The sequence below is a fragment of the Cryptotermes secundus genome, unplaced genomic scaffold (assembly GCF_002891405.2).
Source record: "Cryptotermes secundus unplaced genomic scaffold, Csec_1.0 scaffold1850, whole genome shotgun sequence".
In the NCBI taxonomy this organism is placed as follows: Eukaryota; Metazoa; Arthropoda; class Insecta; order Blattodea; family Kalotermitidae; genus Cryptotermes; species Cryptotermes secundus.
Genome location: NW_019727439.1, coordinates 148,544 through 174,984, shown reverse-complemented (window position 1 = coordinate 174,984; position 26,441 = coordinate 148,544). Strand labels below are relative to the sequence as shown.

At 41.4% G+C, this 26,441-nt stretch overlaps 3 protein-coding genes across 4 annotated transcripts; 2 read left to right on the top strand and 1 right to left on the bottom strand.

The window, feature by feature from the left end:
• The first annotated feature begins 1 nt into the window (after position 1).
• On the top strand, positions 2-18,231 carry LOC111864835 (HBS1-like protein). Its single transcript, XM_023852373.2, has 13 exons — positions 2-174; positions 288-356; positions 949-1,272; positions 1,925-1,966; positions 8,813-9,004; positions 10,167-10,326; positions 10,612-10,854; positions 11,871-12,100; positions 13,169-13,402; positions 14,105-14,278; positions 16,332-16,531; positions 16,859-17,104; positions 18,019-18,231. Exons 1-13 carry the CDS (start codon positions 132-134, stop codon positions 18,025-18,027), a joined length of 2,166 nt encoding a protein of 721 aa, XP_023708141.1. The 5' UTR covers positions 2-131; the 3' UTR covers positions 18,028-18,231.
• Positions 18,232-18,333: 102 nt separating this feature from the next.
• LOC111864837 (tubulin delta chain-like) lies at positions 18,334-19,897 on the bottom strand. Its single transcript, XM_023852376.2, has 2 exons — positions 19,328-19,897; positions 18,334-18,908 (listed from the first exon to the last, which is right to left on the bottom strand). The coding sequence occupies exons 1-2, from the start codon at positions 19,809-19,811 to the stop codon at positions 18,877-18,879; spliced, it is 516 nt and encodes a 171-aa protein (XP_023708144.1). The 5' UTR covers positions 19,812-19,897; the 3' UTR covers positions 18,334-18,876.
• Positions 19,898-20,148: 251 nt separating this feature from the next.
• On the top strand, positions 20,149-26,112 carry LOC111864836. 2 transcript variants are annotated; one of them, XM_023852375.2, is made up of 3 exons: positions 20,149-20,944; positions 23,053-23,274; positions 24,272-24,640. In XM_023852375.2, exons 1-3 carry the CDS (start codon positions 20,671-20,673, stop codon positions 24,310-24,312), a joined length of 537 nt encoding a protein of 178 aa, XP_023708143.1. In that variant the 5' UTR covers positions 20,149-20,670; the 3' UTR covers positions 24,313-24,640. The 2 variants fall into 2 exon arrangements, with proteins under 2 accessions (XP_023708143.1, XP_023708142.1); XM_023852374.1 differs by lacking the exon at positions 24,272-24,640 and adding an exon at positions 25,900-26,112 and having other exon boundaries at positions 20,150-20,944.
• The last annotated feature ends 329 nt before the right edge of the window (positions 26,113-26,441 follow it).

Sequence of the window (26,441 nt, the reverse complement as noted above, 5' to 3'; positions counted from 1 at the left end):
AGTGGAAACAGCTGACAGGGATTTGATTGCATCCGTTGTTGCTGTAGTGATTTAATATCTTCCTTGATGTGTTGCACCAGTATTTCTACATAGTTTTCATATTGATAATGGTAACTTAATCCATCTGCAAGATGTCACGTCATAGAATTGTACGAGCAATGGATTATTCTGAAGGTATGACTTTTCTTTTTATGTGACGCAAGTACACCTTAGTGACTGGGTCAAGAGAAAATTGATCCCAAGCTAAGACAAATAACAGTGCAGTAACTGAATGTGTTTTCTTACAGAGTATGATGGGTTTGATGATGTTTACGGACATTCTGTGGAAGATGATAACTGCATCTCACCGAGTGATGGTAAGGAATATAAAGAAGAAGTTCTTGTTCCCTTTCACTACAAATTGAGTATTTGATATGACAAGTGGGATAAAACTTGTTTATGTATGCATAAGTAAGCCAGTAAAACAAAGATATTGTGACACGATGAGTACCAAGGACAGCCATTGCATGATTATAGTTTTATGTATTCTAATTCTTACATTTTTAGACAGCAGATGAGAAGACAAAAAGGTTCTGCCCTGAATGGTACCAAGTAGTACCCGAAATCAGTGAACTTTTCGGTGGGTTTCCTTGTCACCATGGTGTGGCTCATCCTTAGGTTGTAGTTGGAGGTGATATAATCAATAAGCAGTTGCGGACATGTGACAAGGGGTGCTCCTCTAGCTTGGGGGTTGAGCATGGGGCTAACAACTCCTCACCATAAGAAATCAGCATGTTATAAAATGTCACAAAGAACTTTTTTAATTACATGAGTAAACTTTAATTTCCTAATTTGAGTGTTATATCTGCATTGAAGTTTTAACTACTGTGTGTTGTGATACTGAGAAAGAAAACAGCTGTATTCTGGATGATGTTAGTAGTAAGGTCTCTACCGGCTTATTTGTTGCAGCTGCTCAGTTTATGTTCGACCGTACGAGGCAGCCTCAGATGTCAGCCTTTTTCAATGAAGAAAATGACATTGCAGAAGAGGATGAATCAAATCCAGAGAGATCCGGACAAGTCCGACATTCTGGAGTGTGCCAACGGCACGGTCTCAGCGAGGTGGATGAAGCACGGTTGCGATCATGCCTTGAAGAAATACACAATGTCATTGGTGATTCAGTTCCAGAGCAAATTCTGGTAGACACAGTTCTGCAGAATGAGTTTAATTTGGAAAAGGTGCTGGATGCTGTATTGAGCAATGCACCTTCTGCTGCAGAGAAACCACCTGCAGGTGAATTTTGTGCAGTTTTATTGAGGAAAGGAGTAGCATTTACAGGAGTAGTGACGTACAGATATCTTTCTTATTCTGTCAGTAGTAAGTAAAGGCTCACAGATGGCGGTAAGGTTGTCAGCCTTACATACTGGCAGCCCTTTACCCCCAGGAATATTCCTAGTACTCTTTTCTGTTAGAGGCTGAGTCGACCCCAGGGCCATAATGTGGCTAGAAGGATTAGGTCAATTGAAAAAATCCACCTCATCTGGACTTGAACCTGCGACCTTCCAGCTTGTAGCATCGTGCCTCAACCATCTACACTACCAGGCTTCTGAAATCATAGTTTCCTGTATAGGTCCACTGTCGAAAGCCATCCAACACTGACTCACATTATGATTGTGTGCAGAGTGTTAAGGCTCTGCTCTTTATATTGTCTTGCATATGTTTCAGTAGTTTGTGTATAGGAACAGCAAATGGCAGGGGGTTTATAGTTTTCATACAAATTAATTTGTGGCCAGTATGAATGAGGCTGACAACAAGAATGATGGAAAAGTGTTAACCCCAATCAAACAGATCATCAGAGCAGGAAGCCATTTTCTTACACTCTTTGATTACCAGGTTCAACAATTTTGTTTTAATTTTGAATTTGTACTACTTCATGTTTTTGCAGGTGCTCCAAAACCACAGCGGGAGAAGAGAAGCAGAGATAGAGGTAAGAATCTCTGTATAGTTCTTCCAGCATTTTCAGACGCATCATTTTCGTCATCAGTATTGAGTAAGATTAAACAAGTAGAAACTGAATCTTCCATCAACCTAAACATTCCTGGATTTCAAGTGAAGGCAAGAAATGATCCAGAGAAGGAGAAACTCGCAAATGGATATTGTGTTTCTGTGTTGCAATCTCTGAAACATCAGATTCAAATTAAGACAAGTGACTGTGACTCCCCACATGGTATGGCATCTGGTGAATATAATAGTTTATCATCATTGACTGAAGTTCCAAAAAGGCAGACATCAATTATGCAGGAACTAAAATCGTCAGAGCAAAGTAGCCAGTTCTCATCGCTAGCCCAGTTAGCAAACAGACATTCAATAATACTCAAACCAAAATCGTCAGAGGAAGGTAGCGAGTTCTCATCGCTAGCTCAGTTAGCAAACAGACATTCAAAAATAATGGAACCAAAATCATCAGAGGAAGGTAGCCACTTCTCATCACTAGCCCAGTTAGCAAACAGACATTCAATAATACTCAAACCAAAATCGTCAGAGGAAGGTAGCGAGTTCTCATCGCTAGCTCAGTTAGCAAACAGACATTCAAAAATAATGGAACCAAAATCGTCCGAGGAAAATAGCCAGTTCTCATCGCTAGCTCAGTTAGCAAAGAGACATTCAAAAATACTCAAACCAAACTTGTCAGAGGAAGGTAGCGAGTTCTCATCGCTAGCCCAGTTAGCAGACAGACATTTAAAAATACACAAACCAAAACCATCCGAGGAAGGTAGTGAGTGCTCCTCACTGTCAAAGCTGGCAAATATGCATTCAGGGTCTCAAATACAAGCAATTGGACAGCTCTTCCCGCAGACACGACTCACCTCACAACAGCGAGTACATGGAAAAGACTCCATATCCACATTAACCGATTCCTTATCTCAGCATTTGAAAGTTGACGAGAATAAGGTGACCAGTAATGGGAGACATGTAACGGAAACTGCGAGAGCAGAGAGAGCAGGAGAAATATCTTATTCCCAAAATGGATATGTGGACTTGAAAACACGTTTTGTATTTTTGTCCAAAAATGAAACCGAGGTACCAGCCGAGCAAGAACCGGTTTCACCAGAAGGGCAGAGATCTCATGACTTGGCAACATGGTGCTCACAGGCTTCAGACATTGGGAGCAAAAGTAAAATAACCGAGTTATTTCCAGTTTCAGAGAAGACACATGAACTGGCGAGAGACACTAGAACCATTTCAGATTCTAGTTCTAGTGTAAGAGTTGAACCTGGTCCAGTGGTCAGACCTCTGAGTGAAGAAGAAAATGAAATGGATTGGGAAATTGATTTGACAAATGCACTTATACCGCGAGGTTCTAAAACTTCACAGATATTTGCAAATTCGAAACCTGAAGTCACAGACTGGAAGTTACAGGGTGTGGAACAAGAAGTGTGTGCTGGTACTCCTGTGCTTGGAACTCCTGAATTAATGTTGGATTTTGATCTCGCTTCTACCATTTTAAATCAGAAGTTACCGAATCGTAAAAGAAAATCGCCTTTTGGAAGAACTCTCTGCAGGAAATGGAAACAATTGTACACCCCTTATATTCCTCCCCAGAAACAAAGTTTGGGTAAAATCGTGCGTTTCACGTTTAATACCATTTCTCCAGATGATAAGATAGTGAGACATTGGCAGATAAAGTGAAGTGTGAGGAACTTGTCAGTATATGAGAGAAACCATACATTTTGGTAACATTTCTTAGCAAGTGGGTTTAAACGTGACACTGCATACCAGTGTTATGGAGGAATCTGCTTCCTCCATCTTCAGGGTAGAAGATTGTCATGATGGAGCCGGCAGGTTCTTGCAAGATAGTGACATATCTACCACACTTCACAAGGTCACATCCCAGAAGTTGGTAAGCTTAAGAAACTTATTTTCTTGGCACCAACCCTCCAGAAGTGTATTTGTCTGTTTATTTTTTAAGGAAAACAACATTTGGTAATGCTAAACTGAATCAAGATGTAAAACTTGAATACACATGTGTTGTAGGCACACCTACTGGTGCTGCTGACTAATTCAGTGTAACGAGAGTTCCTCTTGAGAGCTAACAGTCAGTCAGTCAGGAAATTGCCCATATTTCATGGATCCCAAGGGGTTCGTTACTGTGTTCAGAAAATGCAACCTGGTCAAGTGGATTAAAACCTGGAAATTACAATTAATCATGTTGCAAGGTAGAGAGCCCTGTGGACTGAAACACTGACCTGTAACCGTGGTTTCATAACCATATTCTATTCGTATTGAATTATTATAAAGGAGACCAATAAGTTGAGAAAAATTTTGCTGTTGCTTTTAAGGGTCATTAAGACCATCAGTGGTGTTGTTCTTCATGTGCAGTAAAAGGTGAAGGGAAAGCTATTCCTGTAACAGGCTGTGAAGGCCCATAGGGTTGTGAGATGTCAAGGCTCCCTACATTTTCTGGGCAGTTGGCTCACAGATGGTGGTGAGGTTTTCAGCCTTGTGTGGTGGCCGCACATTACCCTCAGGAAGATTCCTCATACTGATTTCTGTTAGAGGCTGAGTGAGTCCCAGGGACACAGTATGGATGGAAGGATTAGGTCAATTGGGAAATCCAATAACCTTGTCAGGAATCAAACTTGTGACCATCCAGCTTGAAGCATAGTGCCTCGACCAGCTATGCTATGAGATTTGAATATACATTACAACACTACAAGGAGACCTTTGATTTATTTCTATAATACTTCACAGCAAGTTATGTATAAGAACTATAGAAGTTAAGTCATTATGACAATACATTGTCATTCATGTTTGATTTTATACAAAAATGCTGAGTACTTTCTTTGCACCATATTACAGATTTAGCTTGTGTTACTTTCATGTTGTTTAACCTGTATGTATATGGGACCATTTTCAATTTCATGATAGTCTTACAGTCTGTGTGTTTAGAAATATCATTTTACTTTTTAAGAAGAATGTATAGACTTGTTTTAAGAACTGTATAGGTTATGTATACCATAGCAGTCAATATTAATTTCTGTGTAAGATTTGAGGTTTTCACGGTGGTGACTATGAAGAAAGCAGTCTTCTGGGATGTGGCACTGTGTAGATATGGTGTTAACCGACGTTTCGGAGGAACGTATCGCCTCCATCTTCAGGGTAGAAGGAAAACATAAGAAATCCGCAAGCGAAGCTTGTATTAGTTCTCACGGTCTCTTCGCTTGCAGATTTCTTATGTTTTCCTTCTACCCTGAAGATGGAGGAGATACGTTCCTCCGAAATGTAGGTTAACACCACATCTACACGGTGCCACATCCCAGAAGACTGCTTTCTTCAGTATTAATTACTGTTTGTATTTCCAGTAGACCTTATTTTATGTTATAATATTTTTATTGGTTTAAGTATTTAGATATCAGTGCAATCAACTAACTGGATTCCCTCAGTGTTAGAGACCAAGCAATATTCACAATACTCATACAGTCATAGCAATGAAATTTTGATAATAGGTATTTTAAGTTCATATTCAGTATTGTTTCTTTGTTTTGTCATCTCAGCATATTTAAGTGTGCACTAATTGATAATGTAAGTACACAGTATATTACGCAGGCGTGTGATCACTTAGACTGTCCTTCATATCGCTGAGTGCCTCACTTCATCCACTTGGGCTGTGGGGATTGAGTCTGGTAGCAGAACTGACATGCCTATAGCAGATTACAACAGATGCTAGAGATGCAGCCTGTTACGCACACATTCTTGGCACCACCATAGACGGGTTTGCATATTTACACACCAAAGTTCTGTTTCTGAAATAAAGTAAACTCAAAACCCTGCTCTACTCTGTGAGCCCTCAGAGGCATTTTGGGGGGGGGAATGTTCAAGCCTGGAATCAATTTTATGCAGGTGCTCAGTTGTCATTTTGAATGTTATCGCCCTAACCCTGATAACAGTACAGTTGTTGCTAAGCCTAAACATTCTCCTGATAACATCAGGGATCGTTTTAGTCATCTGCTGTAATTTTGTTTTATTTGTAATGGGCTTGTTGATTCTGCCAGCTGTCAGGATTTTCACAGCATGACTAGAGAGGATGAGCATCAGACTCGTCTGACTCTGTGATTCAAGGGAGCCTCTAAGGTGGTCACATTGTGTGTGTATGTATGTGTGTGTAATTTTTTCTGTCTTTTAATTCTACATTGAAAAGTTGCTGAAATCGGTGCATCTTTTTCAGTCAGTAGAAAAATACTAGACTTTTCTGTTACTGTGCTGTGAATGGAAGAAATAAAGATGTGATTATATATATCCCACATTGTTTTCTGAATGTATACATGAGGATTGCAGCCACAATTTTACGTTGCCGGAGATTCTTCATTGAGAGGCCTTCGAATAAACTCTCTAGGGACAGTATAGGCTGCAGCATAGGGCGTAATGTACATCGAGCTAGGCTCTGTATCTTACGTTCCCCTCGGACACCTCCATATGCAAGAAATGTGGACAGGGGGAGGCCTCCTACCATACACATTGTGAGAGCCCAGCTTTGGCTAGGCAGAGAATAGAGAGATCTTAGACTCTGCATGGTTAGAGCCTACAGATAAAAGGGGGGGGGGCTGGATCAGAATGCTTCTGGCCCTAGCGAGACTGGGGGCACACAGTGGGACGAAGCCATGATCTGAGTGCTTGCAGTGACTGAAGCTCTTATACCCATTTCAGTACCAATGTGATGCAGGTTGTTCCTGCAGAGTTAAATAATGTTGCATGTGTGGAGTATGAAGGTAAATATAATTCCGTTCTCATTTGTCCTCCTTTTCCTTAGGCATTTCCATTATATGTATGTTACCTAGCAACCAGACCCTTACTGATGAAGTTTACTCAAGTGGTACTCCTTCTGGCTTGTATTCAAGAGGGGCCTGGCTTGAACTTTGAGGTTTTTCATAGCTTTCCTGTGTCCCTTCAAGGCAATGCCAGGATAGTATCCTACATTAGACAATAATCACTTTCTTCCCCATCCTATCAAATTCATTCCACATATGATCTGAGTTACTGTACATCGTTAAGTGAGCTAAAAATAAATGTATAGATAAATAACACTCCACCTGCAGGGCCTGTATAATTTCCCACAGCCTCTCCTCCTCAGTTTCCTCCCATGTCCTTCCTTCTGACATCTTGCCTAGCCTCTCATTCCTGTCTTGACCTCGGCCTTCCACTCAGGTGTGTTCATTTTAGGCTCATGTTCAGAACCTTTGGTATTCAAATTTAGCAATATAGAAACAACTTAAATCCCAAGACTAGGAAACAGCTGTTTCCTGTTCAAGTACATATTTCCTTTTCAACATTTTCATGGTAAGCCACTGATTGAAATCATAAACCGCTGAAAGTGACAAATGATGAGATGCTGTATGGGAAGTTATTCATCTAACCAACACAATTGAACGTCACCCAATCACGGTATGTTCCCACCCAGGTAATCTAATGTTTACAAAAAAAAAGTCAAACTTTTCTGTTTCACCATTTCCTACTGTGAACCCAATAGAGAACGCCCAAAGATACTATGAAATTCACTCCGTGCTCTTGCCAATATGTACAGTAGCCATGGCCATTAAGGCAGAGTGCTGTTAGTGTGGGAGAGGTTTTGGGTGCAATTAGAATCCCCATTTCCAGACTAATTTTTAATTATATGAGGTGAGGTAGCTCAGTCAATATAGTGACGGGCTACAGTTTGAATTCTCAGAAGATGAAAGAAGTATTTTTTTCTCCACAATGTCTAGACTGGCCTTGGGGCCCACCTAGCCTCCTGTCCGTTTGGTGTCGGGGGCTCTTTCCCCATGGGTGAAGCTGACAGTTCACCTCCATCTAGTGCCAAGGTCATCAAGAATGGTGAAGTTAAACCTCACCTCCCCATATGACTCCATGGCATGGTGCTTCATTAATTAAGCACAGGGAATTAAATTAAATTAATTTCTTAATTTAGTGCTGTTCCTTTAAAATTCCAGCTATTGTACATTTCAGTACTGGCATAGAAAGCAACCTTATTGCAGATGAAGAGTGGTCACTTCTGTTTGTTGTACGTAAATGTCTAGAAGTTTTGATATTAGCAAGGCATGTGGATGGAACAGTACTGGAGAAAACAAATGAAAGTTCACAGATGATTCTACTGTCTGACCTATGGAGGAAAAGTTAAAGTATGAGATCATACATTTCATTGCTTGCATCGGTCCCTCTCCAGAGAACTGATTGAGACTGAGGCTCTGAGGATGGTATAGACCAGTGGTTCCCAAAGTGGGCTGTACCACCCTCTGGGCAGTGCCAGAGGTGGGCCCATCCAACCATGTTGTTTGCTTATTTATGGTTGAAATAACTTTAGACCAGACATTGGGAAACTAGTATCATGTTATCAAGCCCATCCATCACTTTAAGAATTTACTACAGTGATGTAGATCCTATTTATGGTATCTTAGTGGGTTGCACAAACCGCTATTCTGAAAAATGCTTTTTATAAGGTAGGGCAGGGGGCTCTAGGGATGAGTTTATAGAACCAAGGGGGTGGTGGTCCAAAATATTTGGGAACTGCCTGGTGTAGATATAACAATCGGGGGTGGGGTACTCATTTTGAATTTGAACCAGTACAGCAGCCATCCTGACTGAGGGTTTCTGTGGTTCTCCTTGGTCCCTATACGCTGATTCCAGAAGAGTACCTCAATCCAGCCATGACCACCTCGCAGATCCTTTCCTGTTCATCCTGTCACCCAGTACTCTATAGTCTAGATGTTTACAGCATCATTAAGTAATTCATAGAATAGGAGAAAGCAGCTCATTCATTAACACCACTGGTTTATACTAGGTGCTAAACGAGCTACAGCTGTTCCTGACAAACCTAGAATTGATGATTCCAGTACTAGTGATAAACAGATTGGTGTTGTCCTCGAAGAAAATAAATTTGCTTCAACGCCTGTGGTGAAGGTGGTTCCTCCTGGCACCAAAACTATCAGCATCACAAAGGGTTTTGATGTAGCTCCAGGGAAATCTCAGACAGGTAGGTGTCTGGTTGCAGCTTGTCTCTAGATCACCAGATATTCGTATAAACATGCTGAACTCTTTCAGTTCTGTTCTCCAAAAATAATATGCAGAAAAAATACAGATTTTACTAATTTCTGTTTATGTAAATAATTTTTTACCTAGACGTCAATATAAATTAGTCTCAGCTTGTGAAAGCATGTGTTTAGCAACAATATTTATTTTTTATTTCATAGACATTTGCATTTTTTATGGTGTTCACTCTAGTGGCACTATAAGAGCTAAAGAACTAGTTATCTGTTGAAGAATGCAGTCTTCTGGGATTTGGCACCGTGTATATGTGGTGTTAACCGACGTTTCGGAGGAACGTATCGCCCCCATCTTCAGGGTTGAAGAAAAAGTATAAGTAAATCTGCAAGCGACAACACCGTGAGACACGATAAAGCAGACTAAAGAGTATACCGTTAGAGCAGAGCCTCAAATCTTACATAGTGTTCCTCTATGGGGAGGCTACTCAACGACACATTCGACGACTCGAGACGCTACGAATCAAGAAGACAAAACTACTCTCTACCCTTCCCTTCCTTCTTAGATGCAGAGACCAAAACACCATCCCGCGTTTCCTTCAGTTCAAACACCATATAAATTCTGACGCTGCCGACAGAATCTATAGACGCACGAGCTTCTGTTTGCTCCGTGAACGCATCCACCACACCAGGCGGGAGCTGGATTTTGTATCTAGAGAACTGCTTAAATTACACCTGCGCTTGACCCAGGACTTGTCCGCCGATGACTGGGACCTGATCGACCGAATCACCAGTGAGAAGGCCTTACGCATCGCTGATGACGTAAGAGCCAGGCACTGCAAGAAGTTTCAACGGTTGCATGAGGCCCAGCACCCACCCGGCCCACCTGACACCAAGAANCGTGTCTCACGGTGTTGTCGCTTGCAGATTTACTTATACTTTTTCTTCAACCCTGAAGATGGGGGCGATACGTTCCTCCGAAACGTCGGTTAACACCACATATACACGGTGCCAAATCCCAGAAGACTGCATTCTTCATAGTCACCGCCGTGAAAGCCTCAAATCTTACTTATTTATCTGTTGTTTGTTTACACTGTCACAAGCCCTTAGAAAGTCATGAAGGTTGAATGTACAGTCACATTGGACTCTTCGTAGATTGCAGTGATAATCTGAAGCCTGATTCCGACGCTTCTTCCCTGAGATCTCAGTCTCCATCATCTGGCAGAATTAGTCCAGCCAGTACAGGAGTCGACATTACCGACAGCTCATCTGATAGCAAGGCTCTGCCTGCAAGAGAAGCAAGGACTGCAGGAAGGTGAGAGTGCGTTATGATGCTGATAACGGAGAAGTCACAGCTCTGAGGCCTAACTTCTGACCCAACATATGTATGGCTAGTTCTGAAGGGCTCTAATGGTGGTATATTACACTCGGTACTGCTGGGCTTCTTGTTGCTGTCTGATACACGGTGTTCCAAACAGAACGTCTTCTGTTCTCCGCACTTTTTCACCTGAAGCTGGAAACATATCTAGTTCCCGAAGTTTGTTCATGTTGGAATACCAGGAAATGGTCTTAGTATGTAACAGGGTTTTATATTCTGTAGGTCTCGTGACAAGGTGGATGTCCTGGCGCAGTACCTGCAAGAGCGTGGACACAGCAAGGAACAGCTGCATATGGTTGTGATTGGGCATGTGGATGCCGGCAAGAGCACTCTCATGGGGCACCTTCTGTACCGGCTGGGACAGGTCACCAAGAAGATAATGCATAAATATGAGCAGGAAAGTAAAAAACTTGGAAAACAGTCTTTCGTTTATGCTTGGATTCTGGATGAAACTGGCGAAGAGAGGTAAGACATTCTGCACTGTAAAATTGTAGAGAGAAAACAAATAACTTTCTTTACTGTGAAATGAATTTTTAGGTTAATCAGTCTGATAAGGATATTAATAACTTGAACTTCTCATCAAATTCATTAGAATGATCAAGTCAATGAGATTGAGATGGGCAGGGCATGAAGCATGATGCATGGGGGGAGAAGAGGAATATATATAGGATTTTGGTGAGAAAGCCAGAAGGAAAAAGCCCACTAAGAAGACCTAGACATAGGTAGGAGGATGATATTAAAATGGATCTTAGATTGATATGATGGGGCAGTTTGGACTGGACTGATTTGGCTTAGGATAGATACCAACACTAGGCTCTCACAAACATGGTAATGAACCTTTGGGTTCCATAAAATATTGGTAAATTCTTGAGTGGCTAAGCAACTGGCAGCTTTTCAAGAAGGGTTCAGTTCAGTGTAGTTAGTTAGGTTATTGAGTCAAATAAAATGATGTGAAAAGAGCAGTTTATGTCTGTTGGCTTCTGTAACAAAATGTTTCTTGCTTATGTCTTTCTGCAGTACATCATGGACAGGTTCATTATGCAAGCCATAAAATTTCTCATAAGAAAGTGGAGCATCATCACGCCTTCATCTGCTGCTCCTCCATCTCCTCCATTTTGTACTGGTCAGCTGGTGAAACATCTAAAAAATTGTTATTTTTATAAAGGCTTATTAGTATCCACTGCCAGATTGCTACGCATATCACAGCCTAACCGTTATTTTCATGGATCCTGTTGAACCTCCTCAGCTTCAGTGAGAGCACTGTGCCTCACCCCAACTTGTTGGCCCTTCTTCATGTTCACTCCTTCCCACAGTAGAATGCTGGGGGTCAGAGGCTCATTTTGAATATAATGGTGAAAAGCAAAATTCTCTTCCACATGCTAGAATTAAATCCGAGTCCATCCAGCCAACAGGCATTGGCTATGATTGCCACTCATTTGCATATATACCTAACGAATTTCTTCGCATTTTCTGTTTTGAAGATCACGTGGCATAACAATGGATGTTGGTCAGTCAAAATTTGAGACGGCAACGAAGGTAGTTACACTTTTGGATGCTCCAGGCCATAAAGACTTCATTCCCAACATGATTATGGGAGCAACTCAGGCGGACGTCGCTCTGCTGGTGGTGGATGCCACTAGAGGGGAATTCGAAACAGGTTTTGAAAGTGGTGGACAAACTAGAGAACATGCCCTGTTGGTACGGTCATTGGGTATGTGTAATTGTATGTTGCAACTGAAAGTACTGTTTGTAGTTTTAAGACATTCAGACACACATGGGGCCAGCACATGCCCTATAGCCCTGCCATTTTGCAAACACAAAAACAAATTGTTACACAACTTCTGGACTCAATTTCTGCTAGTTTAAAACAACAAAAGCAACTCCATTGTATGCAAGGCTCAGTACAGGTAATGCTCACACTGCTGATCATATGCATCAGTGTAGAAAACCCATTGAAAAGTGAACGGCATCTAAATATATTTACTGTTATTGGCAGTGGGACATTGTAATGTTACGATTCCCAGGTTATGTTAATCTGTTTCTTATGTTTCAATTTCAAAATCGCTTATTGTATTTTGATGAAATTTTATGTAGATAAAATTTTTAGTAAAATTAAATTTCTTGTTATAAGTCAGGCAGTAATGATCACTGCTTAACACAATAAACTCTGTTCATTTTAAAATGTACCATACTGAATGCTAGTCTAAATGAAAACATTTTGAACATTAAGACGCAGGAAGTGCTTTCTCTGTGAAATACCCTTTTTTCGCCCATAAAATGCAAGGTTTTGGAATAAATTTGAAAACAAAAAATCACACTTCCAAATTACACATGCAGTTTTGCAGGCAGGTTCTTTGTATGTTTTCTGCACCACATGATTCTTACAAATTATTCTTTGCATGGAACACCCACAAGTATATATCGAAAGTCACTGAATGGATTTCAGTTGAAATTTGATATCAGAGCCTTCACTAAAAGTGCACCTTTCCACCTTTTCTGCAATGTGACACAGTGTGGTTTAGTGCATGCATACCCATTCAACATTTTGAAAGAACTTGCTGTCTCCATGTTCAGTGTTCTACAGATTGTGTTCTCCTCTGAAGATGGAGGGAGCTTGCTGCTACTTGTCTACTAAACTATGCAACACCACATCCCAGAAAACAGTATTCATAATGTACCACTGATCTGATATCTTTCCACTTGCACTCTCTTCATTACTGTATGTATGTAGTAGTGTTGTATTCTCATATGTCTGTGACGCAGCTTCAAATCTCGGTAGGTGTCTGCCAGCTTGGTGTTGTGGTGAATAAGCTGGACACTGTTGGCTGGTCACAGGAGAGGTTTCAAGAGGTTGTAGGAAAACTTGGAGCATTTCTTAAGCAAGCTGGATTTAGGGAGTCTGACGTGACATTTGTTCCATGTAGTGGCCTCACTGGAGAGAACCTCGTTTCTCCTCCATCAGAGGACATGCTGCTACAGTGGTACAAGGGACCATGCCTTCTGGATGTTGTAGGTACGTCACCTCCAGTGGTATTATATTCTTTGTAGCCCATTGTCTTGTGTAAGACTAGTTCCTGTTAGTAATTTAATTTAGGTTTTATTTGTATTTCTGTTCCATATGTCGAATATATCAAGACACTAAATGGTGATTTTATGAGTTGTTTTGTATGACTGTGAAATACAGTCTTTTATTCTGTCCAAAGAATGTAAGTTAAAAGGGTTTGAAAATATTTGAAGGAGACATTTGAGCCAGTGCCCAGGTGACAGGATGAGAACTAAAGGAGGTTGAACCAGAGAAGAGGGGAAAATGGATCTTTAGGACTGACTTGTCCTGATGCTAATCTTGGATGTTTCTTTGATTATTTTGTTGCTGGGCTTCAGTGTCAGCATAACTGAACTTGTGGATTGCAGTTCTCAACTTTACATTAACCCTCTGAAGCTTAAAGTTCATCTGAACAATATTTAAAAATTCATTTCCTGCTGCATAGAAAAGACATTGCATCTCCATTACAAAGACCAGCTGGTTAATGTCTATTTTGAAAATCATACAGAACACATGAATACACTACAAGCAAAATTTAGTTTTTTTCTTAGTTATGGCAGGTGGCACATATAGATACCACTGTGCTTTAAAGGGTTTAACCAGATTGTAGGTTAGTTTGTAGGTTTTGGAAAGTGATGCATCAAGCTTGTATGTGTGTTTCCCTCATCACAGATAAATTTAAGTCTCCAGAACGACCCATCTCAAAACCATTCCGATTATCAATAAATGATATCTTCAAGGGAACGGGATCTGGCTTCTGTGTCTCTGGACGTGTGGAAACTGGAATGGTCCAGGTTGGGGACAAAGTTCTTGTCCAGCCTCAGAATGAAGGTGCAATAATAAAGGGTAAGTATTGCAGTAAGATGACACAGGTTGTGAGGCTGGAAGCTACATGCATTACACTACATGTTTCGACTTCAAGAGGTCATCCTCAGGTGTACGAACACAGCTGTATAATTACACGCAATCACATTCGTCTTCTCAGTTATTCGATCCTGTATCTTATTCAGGCCCATGCTCAAAAATATATCAAGTTCCTCTCACAAAACACAAGTTAAAATATTATTCTAAATGTCAAAATTTAAAATTTGTGAATCAAATTTCAATTCAGATCACTAGTTATGCTTTCACTTTCACTTGTTATTCAGTCACTTCCTACTTATGCTCATCACTGCATCAAGTTCACTTTAACTAGTTTAATTATATAATTAGTTAAAAGTTCAAATTTATTATATTGATTGCACTTTTCACTTTTTGGAGGTCTCACTGTTCTTCCACGCCCTCTGATGTTGCTGGATCTGTTACAGTCCTTGTCGTGATGGCTACTGATTAACAATTAACAATTAAAGTTTATAATAAAGTTTTAGTTTATGGACTTCTAATTTAATTAAGTAGTTGTATCGTGCCAGTTACTCCTTTCCTCGGAGCTTGGTAAGAAGGGCAGAAGTCAGTGCAGATTTGCCTTCATGTAAAAACAAATACAAATAATTATTTGTTCAACAGAAAATTTGTGTATATGGAGTCCACCCCCAGCCATGACCATCTCAGTTAAATCATGCTGATGGCAAAGTAATGGTCTTACCTCCAAGCACCAGGTCAGTTCTGTAGCTTAATGTCTACAGGCATGATAGACCATGGTGCTTTTGGTGACTTAAATAGTTACAATCATCCATGTGTGTACAAGAGCAACATATCTAGGTATAAATTGGAGAATTTACAAGGCTGCTGCAGTCATGCATCTTCAGCTGCCTGTAAGATAAAAGTATCAAGTTCATCTAGGGTGGATTTACTGAACATGCTTCTTGAGGAACCTAACCTTGTACTGTAAAAAGTTTGTTACATTTGAGCCCTTCTTATCAAGTATCGGGGATCTGAAACTTTGTGCCATCGCCCAGCAACTGAGATTACAATCTCTGGGACATGATGCTGTTAGTGTGGTAGGCATGTGCCAGTGCTTCGGAGGGACCTGCTGTCTACCAACATTGGTCCACTATAGCTTTATACCAGGCTTGTGGTCGTCACCTATCTGAAGTGTAACTGCAAGAATTACGTACAGATCCTTTATGCTCATTTACTGAGAATGTGTAACATCTGGTTTACTTCTTGCTTGCGCATCTTGTTGCATATATCAGTTGGGCTCTTGTACAGTTACTGCCCAGTTGGTCGGAACATACAGCAAGAAGAAATCACAGGGTTGCAAATTTTCAGTAATATTGTGAGCAGTGGCTTTGTTCTCCCAAACTGAATCTTCCACTAGCAACACTATCCTGTCCTTACTTTTTCTTCCCTGTTCATAAAACTGCTTCATATGCGCACACAGAAAATTACACATGGATGGTCACACTCTGCCACCGATAACTCTGACGTAAATCTAATCACAAACAATTTTTATTTCCTCACACATATTTTACCTTCCCCCCATATATTTTTCATGTTTGTGTAACAATCCTGTTACAGAAGCTGAAAATGGAATCAGAAGGAAAATATACCTGCTGTCTGGGTTCAGAGTGTCAGCAAATTGTTGCATGTGATTAGGATAGCTATACGCACAGGACACATGGACTCTTTATACAGATAATATTGAAACCTTTCACAGTAAAATCCCATGCTTTCTTTGGGCTAAGCACATATACACAGGGCACAAGAAGGGCTCCTCAAAAAGGGATGCAGGACTGTCAATATATCGGACGTTCAGCCGCTTGCCGGTCACTCACTCGGGTGTTGATATGTCTGACATTCGCCCCTTAAAGGTTAATATTCACTGCTGTGGGAACTTTATTTGCACTTCCCTTGTTGTTACCTGGCTACAGTTTCAACACAGAATTATAGCAGTTTAGTTCCAATGCTGAAGCAAACAGTGGGAGAATAATTATAGCATAGTATATATAATCATTTTCAGCTCTGAGTATCGATGATGTGGCTGTGCAAGTGGCATATGCTGGCGATCAAGTAAGTGCGACCTTGTCAGGGATTGACATGCAGAATGTTTCGGTGGGCTATATCCTGTGTGACCCAACGCAGCCCATTCCGGTCACATCTCATTTCGAGGCTCGCATTGTTGTCTTCGATACCAAACTGCCCATAACGAAAGGATATTCAGTAAGTTCTGTAAGACTGTTGTTAATACAGTTAACCTCATAATCTCTGCTCTTCTCAACTTGATTTCTTAATGAAACATGCTCTGTATGATAGAACACACAGAGCATACATAATCTGAAGCTGACAACTTCGTAGTAGAAGCACGTGCTTATATCATTAACTAGTCTGACATCCAGTATATAGTGAAAATTACTCTGCAATTAATAAATAATTACAGATGAACAGCATTACTGCACATAAGGAATGTGTAGCTAACTATCCGAACAACAAGGAACGAGTGAAAGTTGTGTTGACTAATAGAGGCTCCGTTCTGCGTTCATTGCACAGGTGATTCTCCATCACCAGTCATTACTTGAACAGGCTGTCATCACGAACCTGGTGGCACAGTTGCACAAGAGTTCTGGAGAAGTTGTCAAACGACGACCACGATGTCTGATGCGCAACTCCAATGCTGTTGTTGAGCTTCAAACGTCCCACCCTATTTCTATTGAGCTGTACAAGGACATCAAAGAACTTGGGCGATTCATGTTGAGAGTTGGAGGAGTCACAGTTGCCGCAGGCCTCGTTACGCAAGTAAGTAAACTGACTGTTATCCTCTTCTCACGACATGACAGGACAGACCAGTATGGTTTATAAGCATTTGGTGCGACTCCTGAATCAGGGATTGGCCTGTCAGAATTTTTTTCCCAAGGAAAACACAGCACAAAACAACACAGGAGAATAGCATACAGACATTCTGATCAAGTAGGATGCAAACCCCTGATTCCAGTATTTGACTGGTATGGGAAAGCACATGTGTTATGCCACAAAATCATTGTGGTAAGCTGAGTATAAAATGTGCTCAGAGATTAGGAGTAAGACACAGTAATGTACATTGACACTGTATTGCAACTCAGGTGGGCTACCACTAGCTTCTCACTGTGCAGGTCTGGGTTGTGCTCCAGGGTAGCTCAGGTGGGATCTTTGGAAATGTGAGTGAGATTGGTACCAGGCTTCAGTGTCCCTCTGTGAATGCTGCCCACGTTAGCTGGTTCCTTTAGTAATGGGCTAGAGGCTGAATGACCAGGGTTCAATTCCCGGCAGCAACGAGAGATACTTCTCTATTCCACAGCATCCACATCACTTCTAGGTCCCACCAGAGTCCTATCCTGTGGGCAGCAGGGCTCTTTCCCCACAGACAAAACACCTGGGTCATGAAGCTGACTGCTCAACTCCATCTAGTGCCGAGGTCAAGCATGGTGGAGCTATACCACCATTCCACCCAAGTGATTGAGCAAAGGGACAAGTAATGACATCATGGAACAGTAAAGCACTGATGTTACAGTCATCACAGGGACCTGGTCTCTTCCTTACCTGTGATCATGTACTTTCTGTGTCTAAAGTGAACACAGCTGGGCAGTTAATAACCTTTTTAACATACTTGGACTTGACACCATTCTGTCCTACTGTGAATTAAAGAGCTAACTAAACTGGATGTGTATTTACAGATATTTTAATGCAGGCCAAGGGAACTGACGCTGCTGCAGAAGTCACTGAAAAGTCTCTCAAAGTGAAGACTGGGGTCTGACTACCAGATACTGTCCTTATGTTGCATAATTCCTTAGTATTTGGTATGCGAAACACAAGTGCAGTAGTGTCTCTTTTAACAGAATGACTCTCTTCATATGCCAGTGTATGTAATAAAAGATGCATGGACTGTATTCATATGTGGTATTTATTTATGCTTCTCTATGTGTTTACCTATACAAATACATCCTCTTTGTAACATTTAAAAAGAAACTGCATTTTCGTCTTGATGTCTTCTGGTTCATGACATCGTCTAGTTTGGTAGGTCATTTCCATCCTGCCTCCATCTCGGTGACGAAGAAGTGTTCTCGGAAATGCAGGCATCCACCTGCCAGACTACACATGTAACACCTCGTAAGCATGCAATGCGGATCTTCGTCAACCTTGAAAACCTCAGATATTAAAGAACATGTTCCTGTAACTGAACATCTTCTCCTCCTGTATTTAACAGTGCAGCGCCAACTGCTTACATCATGTAATACTGATGAGGTAATACTATTACGGTGGTAAGTTTGGCTGTTTCAAGTCACTACAACAACACCTGTGTGCAGGGTACTAGGAGATTTGAGGCTCTTATGGTGCTGAATATCAGGGTTTTGTGAATTATTCCAGGATTCAAACCATGTAGTTTTGTACGAACCCACTGCCTCCATGTTCAGGCTACCAAGATAGATGTCATTATATCCAACAAGAACATAATCTTCACCCTTTCTCTCAGTTCATTCTCAACCTAATAAACCACTGAATATGGGGCAGTACGCCATGTCCAATGTCTCTCCTTATCGTCGTACAGCTGTGGCAGAAATTGGTCCTTGAAAAAATGTCGAGTGAAATGCAGTGATTGAAAATCAAAATAAACACAGAGTTACAATGATGTAACACATGAAAACGGACATCATCGGGTAACTATCTGAAGACAAATTAATGCACTTGAAAGACACCAAAGAAGAGATGAATTGTACATGGGCAAAATAGAATCAAGAACTAGAATGAACAAGAATAAAATAAGTATTTATAGTTGTGGAGGTATAACGCATTCCTGCCAAGAATCAAGCCCCGATTCCTTTGTCATTCAGCCCCTAGCCCATCATTATTCTGACTAAGCTGTCCCCCCCACTTTGTAAACTACGGAAACACTAATCTACATGCATTTACCCACAGTATTCAGACAGATGAAAACCTACTTCATTTGGCTATTACATTTCCAGTGAAGACTGGCTTCATACACACCTGATTCCTTAGGATAGTGTGGGGCTGACTTAATGGTGACCACTTTGTATTCAGGATGTGCAATCAAATGGCAAATAATATCATGAATTCTGCTTTGCTCTGACCTTTCCATGGGTTGAAATAATGATCCAATCTTTAGTGCAATTAAATCATTTAAATCATGAAGATCTGTGTTTTTATTTTTCAGCAAATTTTCGCTCATTTTGTGGAGATTATCATTTTCAAAAATTACAAACATATCAGAGACATCATACAAATTTGCAATTGTAAGTACAGTATTATAATTCTGAATGACGACTTCTCCTGATCTGTATGGGAGAACAAGAGCATTTAGAAGGACTTTTGTTGGAAATTCATCTCGGTAACTTTCCATGAGGTAACTCCCCACTCCTGAACCTGTTCCACCAGCAGAGCTGAGAAGGCTTAATGTAGCAAGCAACCTATCACACTTCTCAACTTCCTTTCGTACACCTTCCATAAACATCTCTTCAAATTGTGGCCCTTTCCTTCCATGACCATAAGCCCAGTTGTTTCCAGCACCTCCACCATTATGTGATATAATATTTGTCTCATCATATTTCCATAATGCACCTATATCACAATTCTTCTTTCTTACCTCAGTTAACACTTTTTGTTCCGTATCCACTAATACAGCTCAGGCTACATATTTATCTTCGTCAGGTTTATTCCTAAACCACCTCTCTTTACTTTCGTTAGAATAGCATGAATTCGTATTCATAACATCTTGTGACAGAACTGAAAACAGGTGGTGACCAATTTGATTGCCACACTGTCCAAACTGTAAGGTTATTACCGACATCATACATTGAAATACAGAAAACCACGGACACAATTCCTACTGCATTGTGCTGTTCATACACTACGTAAAGTTAACCCGAGAACGCACAACTATTGTTCATTGACCATTAACTACAGTTTAACAAAACCTAAGAAGATTAAACAAACCATGTTTCTTTACGACTCTAACTGCAGTTAATTCCCTTCTGTTAGAAACCCCCACAATCTAGTGGAAACTAAATAATAATTTAATAAAATTTAAACACAGGATTATGCTCCTTCTTTTAGATGACCAACCAAGGCGCGCGGATCACACATTACAAACTTATGAGCGATTGGTTCACATACTTTCTGGCCAAGGTTTCTAAATACACACCGACAACTGCCGATTTGATTCCGTACCGTCTCAGCCGTCTCAACTGTCTCAGCGGTTGCAGCCGGCGCAGTTAATTGTGGGCATCGTGGTGATGCATACGGACGGTAATTGTAAGCAGTTGATGGAACACTTTAAGTTTTAGTGTCGAAGTGGGAAGTTTGGAATTAAAATGGCGCGTGTAATCGGAGATACCATGGAATTGACAATCCCGAGTGACAACGAAGAGAATCTAAATAGATTGCAGCAACAGCCTTCCGGGCCTGTTCTTGTCGTTCTTGTGGAGGGTTCCCAAGACGTGCCCTCACGGCTAACTTACAACGGACCCGACACTGTCAAGCAGATTGTTCTAGTTCCTGTTGGAAATAGCGGTTTCAACGGCGGCATACAACAGGCTATCTATGCGGCAGGCAGTTGCACTGCTCCGCCCAGCAACACATCGGAGGGTAACGTAACGAAACTTATGCATGTCTTGAATCTAGCTCTGAGCAAGCTGGCCAATTCGTTAATGCTTTCCGACTTCTACTGGTGAGGTTCCCACTTCCATTCTCGGCCCGGACCGATCCTAACTGAGGTACTCCTTAGCCCCACCGGGAGAGTGCTCGAATAAATGCCTCAAAGATCACCACCGGTTCCTTCTGCATCCTTTCTAATTCATTATTAACGAGCGCCCTACCATTCGTTGTCTCGTTGCATAAGTGACAGATAAATAAGAATTATAATAGTAGTTCCCATCAATTCAAATAAATGTTCAACTGTGTAGAGGTCATTTATAATAATCCCATATCTCTATACAATAAAATCGTTACAGTGCTGCGTGAGATGATGGTAAAACTGCTCCAACAAGGAATTGAGTGTTTGTAGCATAGTTGGTTGAGGCACTATGCTACAAGCTGGAATGACTTTGGTTCCAGTCCCAATGAGATCATTGGATTGTTTCAATTAAGCTAATCCTTCCAGACGTGCTATGGCCCTGTGGTCAGTGCAGCCTCAAACAGAAATTAGTACCAGGAATATTCCTGGTATATTCTGAGGGGTAAAAAGCGGCCAGCGCATAGGGCTGACAACTTAGCCGCCATCTACGAGCCGATTGTCTAGAAAATGTGGGAACCTCAACATCTCACAACCCTATGGACCTCCATGGCCTGTTGCAGGGATACCTTTACTTTTACTATGCACCGATGAAGTGCTTCTTGTGGATGGTTCTAGTTTCAAAGGAAGCATATTTTCTTATTCAGTCTTGGAAATTTTGTCTTAAGCCCGGCTCACTTATTGTGAAGTTCATGGTGCATGACGTGAAACCGCAGTAATTTTCTCTCCGAGTTCCCCCTGCTAATCGAAATCCCACCATTGCTCCATAATCATATATCACCTGGGCCCAAAGTGTGCGATAGACCTCATCAGGCAGCACATTATCACATACTCCATCTTTGAGTTTGGGGTTTCATGTCTGACCCTGAACGTGGCAGGTTAGTGGGTGGAGGAATAACTTGCTCCAGTGCTATTGTGTGTTAAATTACATACAAATTATTTACACTTCGTTAACGTGACCTACTTGTGGTGTCACTTCTTCATCTTCCTTATTTGGTGTCTGAGTGCAGAATGCGCTTAAATAAAACCTATAGTAAAGTCCGTATACGTAAACATTTGTCTGATAAGTTATCTACCCGAAATGGTGCGAAACAAGGTGAGGGTTCATCTCCATTTCTCTTAACTTTTCTTTACAATATGCCTTTAGGAAGGCACAGAGAAACCAGGTTGGACTGAAATTAAATGGGACACAACAGATGCTTGTCTGCTGATGATGTGAATCTACTGGGAGATAACATACATGTACCTACCATAAAGAAAAACACAGACTTAACTGACGCTAGTAAGGAGGTTGGTCTAGAAGTAAACACAGAGAAAACTAAGTATATGTTGCTGTCTCATCACCAAAATGCAGGGCAAATTCATGACATAATATAGAAAGCAGATGTTTTGAAAATGTGGCACAGTTCAGATGTTTGGGAACGACGATAACAGATCAAAACCTGTTTCAGTAGAAAATTAAGAGGAGATTGAACTCGGGTAATGCTTGGTACCATTCAGTCCAGAACCTTTTGTCTTTTCGTCTCCTGTCTAAAAACAGAAAACTTAGAATACACAAAACTGCAATCTTGCCTGTGGTTGTGTATGGGTGTGAAACTTGGTCTCTCACATTAAGGGAGATTGGTGGGAAATCAAGAAGGAATGAGACAGCTAGTAAGACCAAGATGTAGGTGGGTGGGCAATATTGAAATGGATCTTAGATAGATAAGGTGTCACGGTATGGATTGGCTTGATGTGCCTCAGGATAAGGAGCAGTGGGCGGCTCTTGTGGACACGGTAATGAACCTTTGGGCTCCGTAAAATGTTCAGTAGTTCTTGAGTGGCTGCTCAACGGGGGGCTTCTGAAGAAGGGCTCATCTCCATGGAGTGAGTTACTGTCTAAGTACAGCCCATGCTGAGGCTGCATACCAGTGAGATTCAAACTGAATACCTCGAGCCTTCACGAGATGTGTACATGTTTCAGCGAATCTCCTGCAGCGTGAGGCTGAGACAAACCACAATGTGCCGGGCGGGGGCCAGGAGGAAGTGCCACCGCACTGGCAAGGCAACTGTAAGAACTGCAATGTCAAGGTAGCCAAAAGGCTGCTGAGTGTGATCATGATCGCCCTTTTTACCTCATTTGCCACTCTCGTGGTCAAACTGATCATAAAAGGGAGCAATGTGCTGGAGAAGGGGATAACCGAGGGTAAGTGACGCATCTGAACATTGTGTTTCGACACAGACAGAAAGTTTACTTGCATAATCTGACCATTGCCATCTGTTCTGCCCGAAATTGCAGCTCAGTAGCACCGGTCAGCTAGTTTATGTGTGTATGTACCGTAGAACGCCGATTATCCGAATTGCCAGTTAACTGAATCACTGAAAACACAGAATGCATGTCCTAAACAAATATGATTATTGCACTTTCCAAATAAAGTGTTCAAAAATGTTAATTTACAATTGCATTTATCAATTTTTCATATTTCACCCGTCCTAAAAGTTTTCTTTGGTGTATTGTATTATAATAGTACAGTACATTATAAGAGAGTTTTTCATGGATAAGAAGTTAATCCAATTAACTGAATTTTAGATTTCCGAACCACCTTTCTCAGTAATTAATTCGGATAACAGGCATTCTACTGTGTCTATTTGAACGTGGCATAGCTCAGGCAGTTATGTGCTGCCTTCTCACTGCGCAGCCACTGGTTCAAAACCAGGTCTCTTCATTTGACAGTCATGATTGGTGAAATTGCATTGGAACAACCTTTCTTTGAGTTTCTTCAGTTTTTCCCCGCTGATCATCCGCCCATCATTGCACACTGCTCCCCCCATGATGTGTGCATAGATAATGAATTGGAAAGGGTATGGATGGAAGTGGTGGTGGGCTGTTTTGAGCTACTATCCAAGAATTTACTGGAAGAAAGGAGGAAACCCTTGAAGAACATCAAGCAGAATAGCTGGTAACTGAGCCCAAATGCGAACCCCAGACCTCCAGAATATGATAGCAGTTCTGTTGGGATAGAGCAGTGGGTATGTTTCCCACTGCATAGAATATGGAGGGCTGATAATTCTTATTCTAGGGTAGACTGTGCTATTCTGAAGCAACTGCAGGCAGCAGAGCCAAGCAGTGGGATAGCTTCACTTTCTCCTTCTCATTGCCACATACCTCAAAATACAGGGTCTGATGTTCGTACTGTTCATAGGTTCTGGCTCCACCAATTTTTCTGGGGGACCTGATATCTGATCCAAGCAGTACTGGCGAGGTCTGGAAGCAACAAGTGAGAGTCCATTGCTACACTCAACTCCTGTTGTGATAGTGTCCCACACAGAGACACAGGAGTGCCACAATTGTGACACGTGTTCAGAGACAGTGCAGATGATCCAGACAAGTCACATTGGCAAGGAGGGCGCACGAACTGCTGCTGAAATAGTGGACGAAGGTCACTATTTCCTTATCGGAGGAGATGGGAATATGCATGAGGGTAGAGGCTGGGATGCTATGTCCTTCCACAAGAGACCAGAAGGTGTACTGGGAATTTTAATAAACACGAATTAACAGACAGACAGATAGAAGGAGCTCAGGAGCTTCTTGCACTGGGAGTGAAGCTGAGGAAACTGTCACAACCAGACCATAGATACTGACAGTCCAGGGAAATATGTTGTTAAAGTGATCAAGAAGTGGCCACACTGGTCACCCACTTATCTGATTATGTGACGTTCATTTAAATATATTACACAGTTACACAGGTTGTGTTTATGTGATGCCGGTGGAGACATGCACTCGCCTGGTATGGTGTTCACATGGGCCAGGCCTTCTACACATCACTTTGTAGACTCTGCAGATGTCTTGCTTACTTAAATATCACTGTATGCCTAGTCTGCTGTCAGTCTCACTGCCGTAACGCACGTGACTATTATTCTTATTCCACATTCATCTAGTTGTGTAACAGGCACAATACAGCTTTCCCCCCCCCCCCTTCCTCATACTGTACGCAATGTGAAGAAGCGTGTGGTATCTTCATGTTTTTGGTTGCAACATGTGATTAGCATGTATAAGCAAGAGTGGCTGACAGATTTTTTTACAAGTAACCTGGATAGTAGACGAAAGGATGTTTGCAAAAAGTGACACTGGGACAAAGCTTCCTTATCATTCCTACCAAATGGCTTTGTGTCCCTCTGTGAATGCTACCCACGTTAGCATGGTTCCCTGTTCTGCATTGCAGCGACATTTTACTGCATTTTCAATTGCCAGTTCCAATTTGCAATTCATATTAAAAAGAAAACTGTTTAATGTTTTTCATTTTCAAATGGAAGACATTGCTGTGAATAATATTTCTTCTAAAAGAACACTTATAATAGAGCCATGATAGCTCGGTAACTTTAGTAATGGGCTAGAGGCTGAATGACCAGGGTTCAATTCCTGGAAGCAACGAGAGATACTTCTCTATTCCACAGCATCCACATCACTTCTAGGTCCCACCCAAGTCCTATCCCTTGGGCACCAGGGCTCTTTCCACACAGACAAAACACCTGGGCCATGAAGCTGACTGCTCAACTCCATCTAGTGCCGAGGTCAAGCATGGTGGAGCTATACCACCATTCCACCCAAGTGATTGAGCAAAGGGACAAGTAATGACATCATGGAACAGTAAAGCACTGATGTTACAGTCATCACAGGGACCTGGTCTCTTCCTTACCTGTGTTCATGTACTTTCTGTGTCTAAAGTGAACACAGCTGGGCAGTTAATAACCTTTTTAACATACTTGGACTTGACACCATTCTGTCCTACTGTGAATTAAAGAGCTAACTAAACTGGATGTGTATTTACAGATATTTTAATGCAGGCCAAGGGAACTGACGCTGCTGCAGAAGTCACTGAAAAGTCTCTCAAAGTGAAGACTGGGGTCTGACTACCAGATACTGTCCTTATGTTGCATAATTCCTTAGTATTTGGTATGCGAAACACAAGTGCAGTAGTGTCTCTTTTAACAGAATGACTCTCTTCATATGCCAGTGTATGTAATAAAAGATGCATGGACTGTATTCATATGTGGTATTTATTTATGCTTCTCTATGTGTTTACCTATACAAATACATCCTCTTTGTAACATTTAAAAAGAAACTGCATTTTCGTCTTGATGTCTTCTGGTTCATGACATCGTCTAGTTTGGTAGGTCATTTCCATCCTGCCTCCATCTCGGTGACGAAGAAGTGTTCTCGGAAATGCAGGCATCCACCTGCCAGACTACACATGTAACACCTCGTAAGCATGCAATGCTGATCTTCGTCAACCTTGAAAACCTCAGATATTAAAGAACATGTTCCTGTAACTGAACGTCTTCTCCTCCTGTATTTAACAGTGCAGCGCCAAC

Bases quoted from the DNA above. Each gene is read 5' to 3' on its own strand.
- LOC111864835 (XM_023852373.2), top strand. From the start codon at position 132: ATGTCACGTCATAGAATTGTACGAGCAATGGATTATTCTGAAG. The intron at 175-287 runs GTATGACTTTTC...GTTTTCTTACAG, and splicing joins AGCAATGGATTATTCTGAAG to AGTATGATGGGTTTGATGAT. The intron at 13,403-14,104 runs GTACGTCACCTC...CCCTCATCACAG, and splicing joins ATGCCTTCTGGATGTTGTAG to ATAAATTTAAGTCTCCAGAA.
- LOC111864837 (XM_023852376.2), bottom strand. From the start codon at position 19,811: ATGTTTATGGAAGGTGTACGAAAGGAAGTTGAGAAGTGTGATAGGTTG. The intron at 18,909-19,327 runs GTGTGTATGAAG...CATTTTTTCAAG, and splicing joins ACACTATCCTAAGGAATCAG to GACCAATTTCTGCCACAGCT.
- LOC111864836 (XM_023852374.1), top strand. From the start codon at position 20,671: ATGGCGCGTGTAATCGGAGATACCATGGAATTGACAATCCCGAGTGAC. The intron at 20,945-23,052 runs GTAACGTAACGA...TACATGTTTCAG, and splicing joins GCCCAGCAACACATCGGAGG to CGAATCTCCTGCAGCGTGAG. The intron at 23,275-25,899 runs GTAAGTGACGCA...GTGTATTTACAG, and splicing joins GGAGAAGGGGATAACCGAGG to ATATTTTAATGCAGGCCAAG.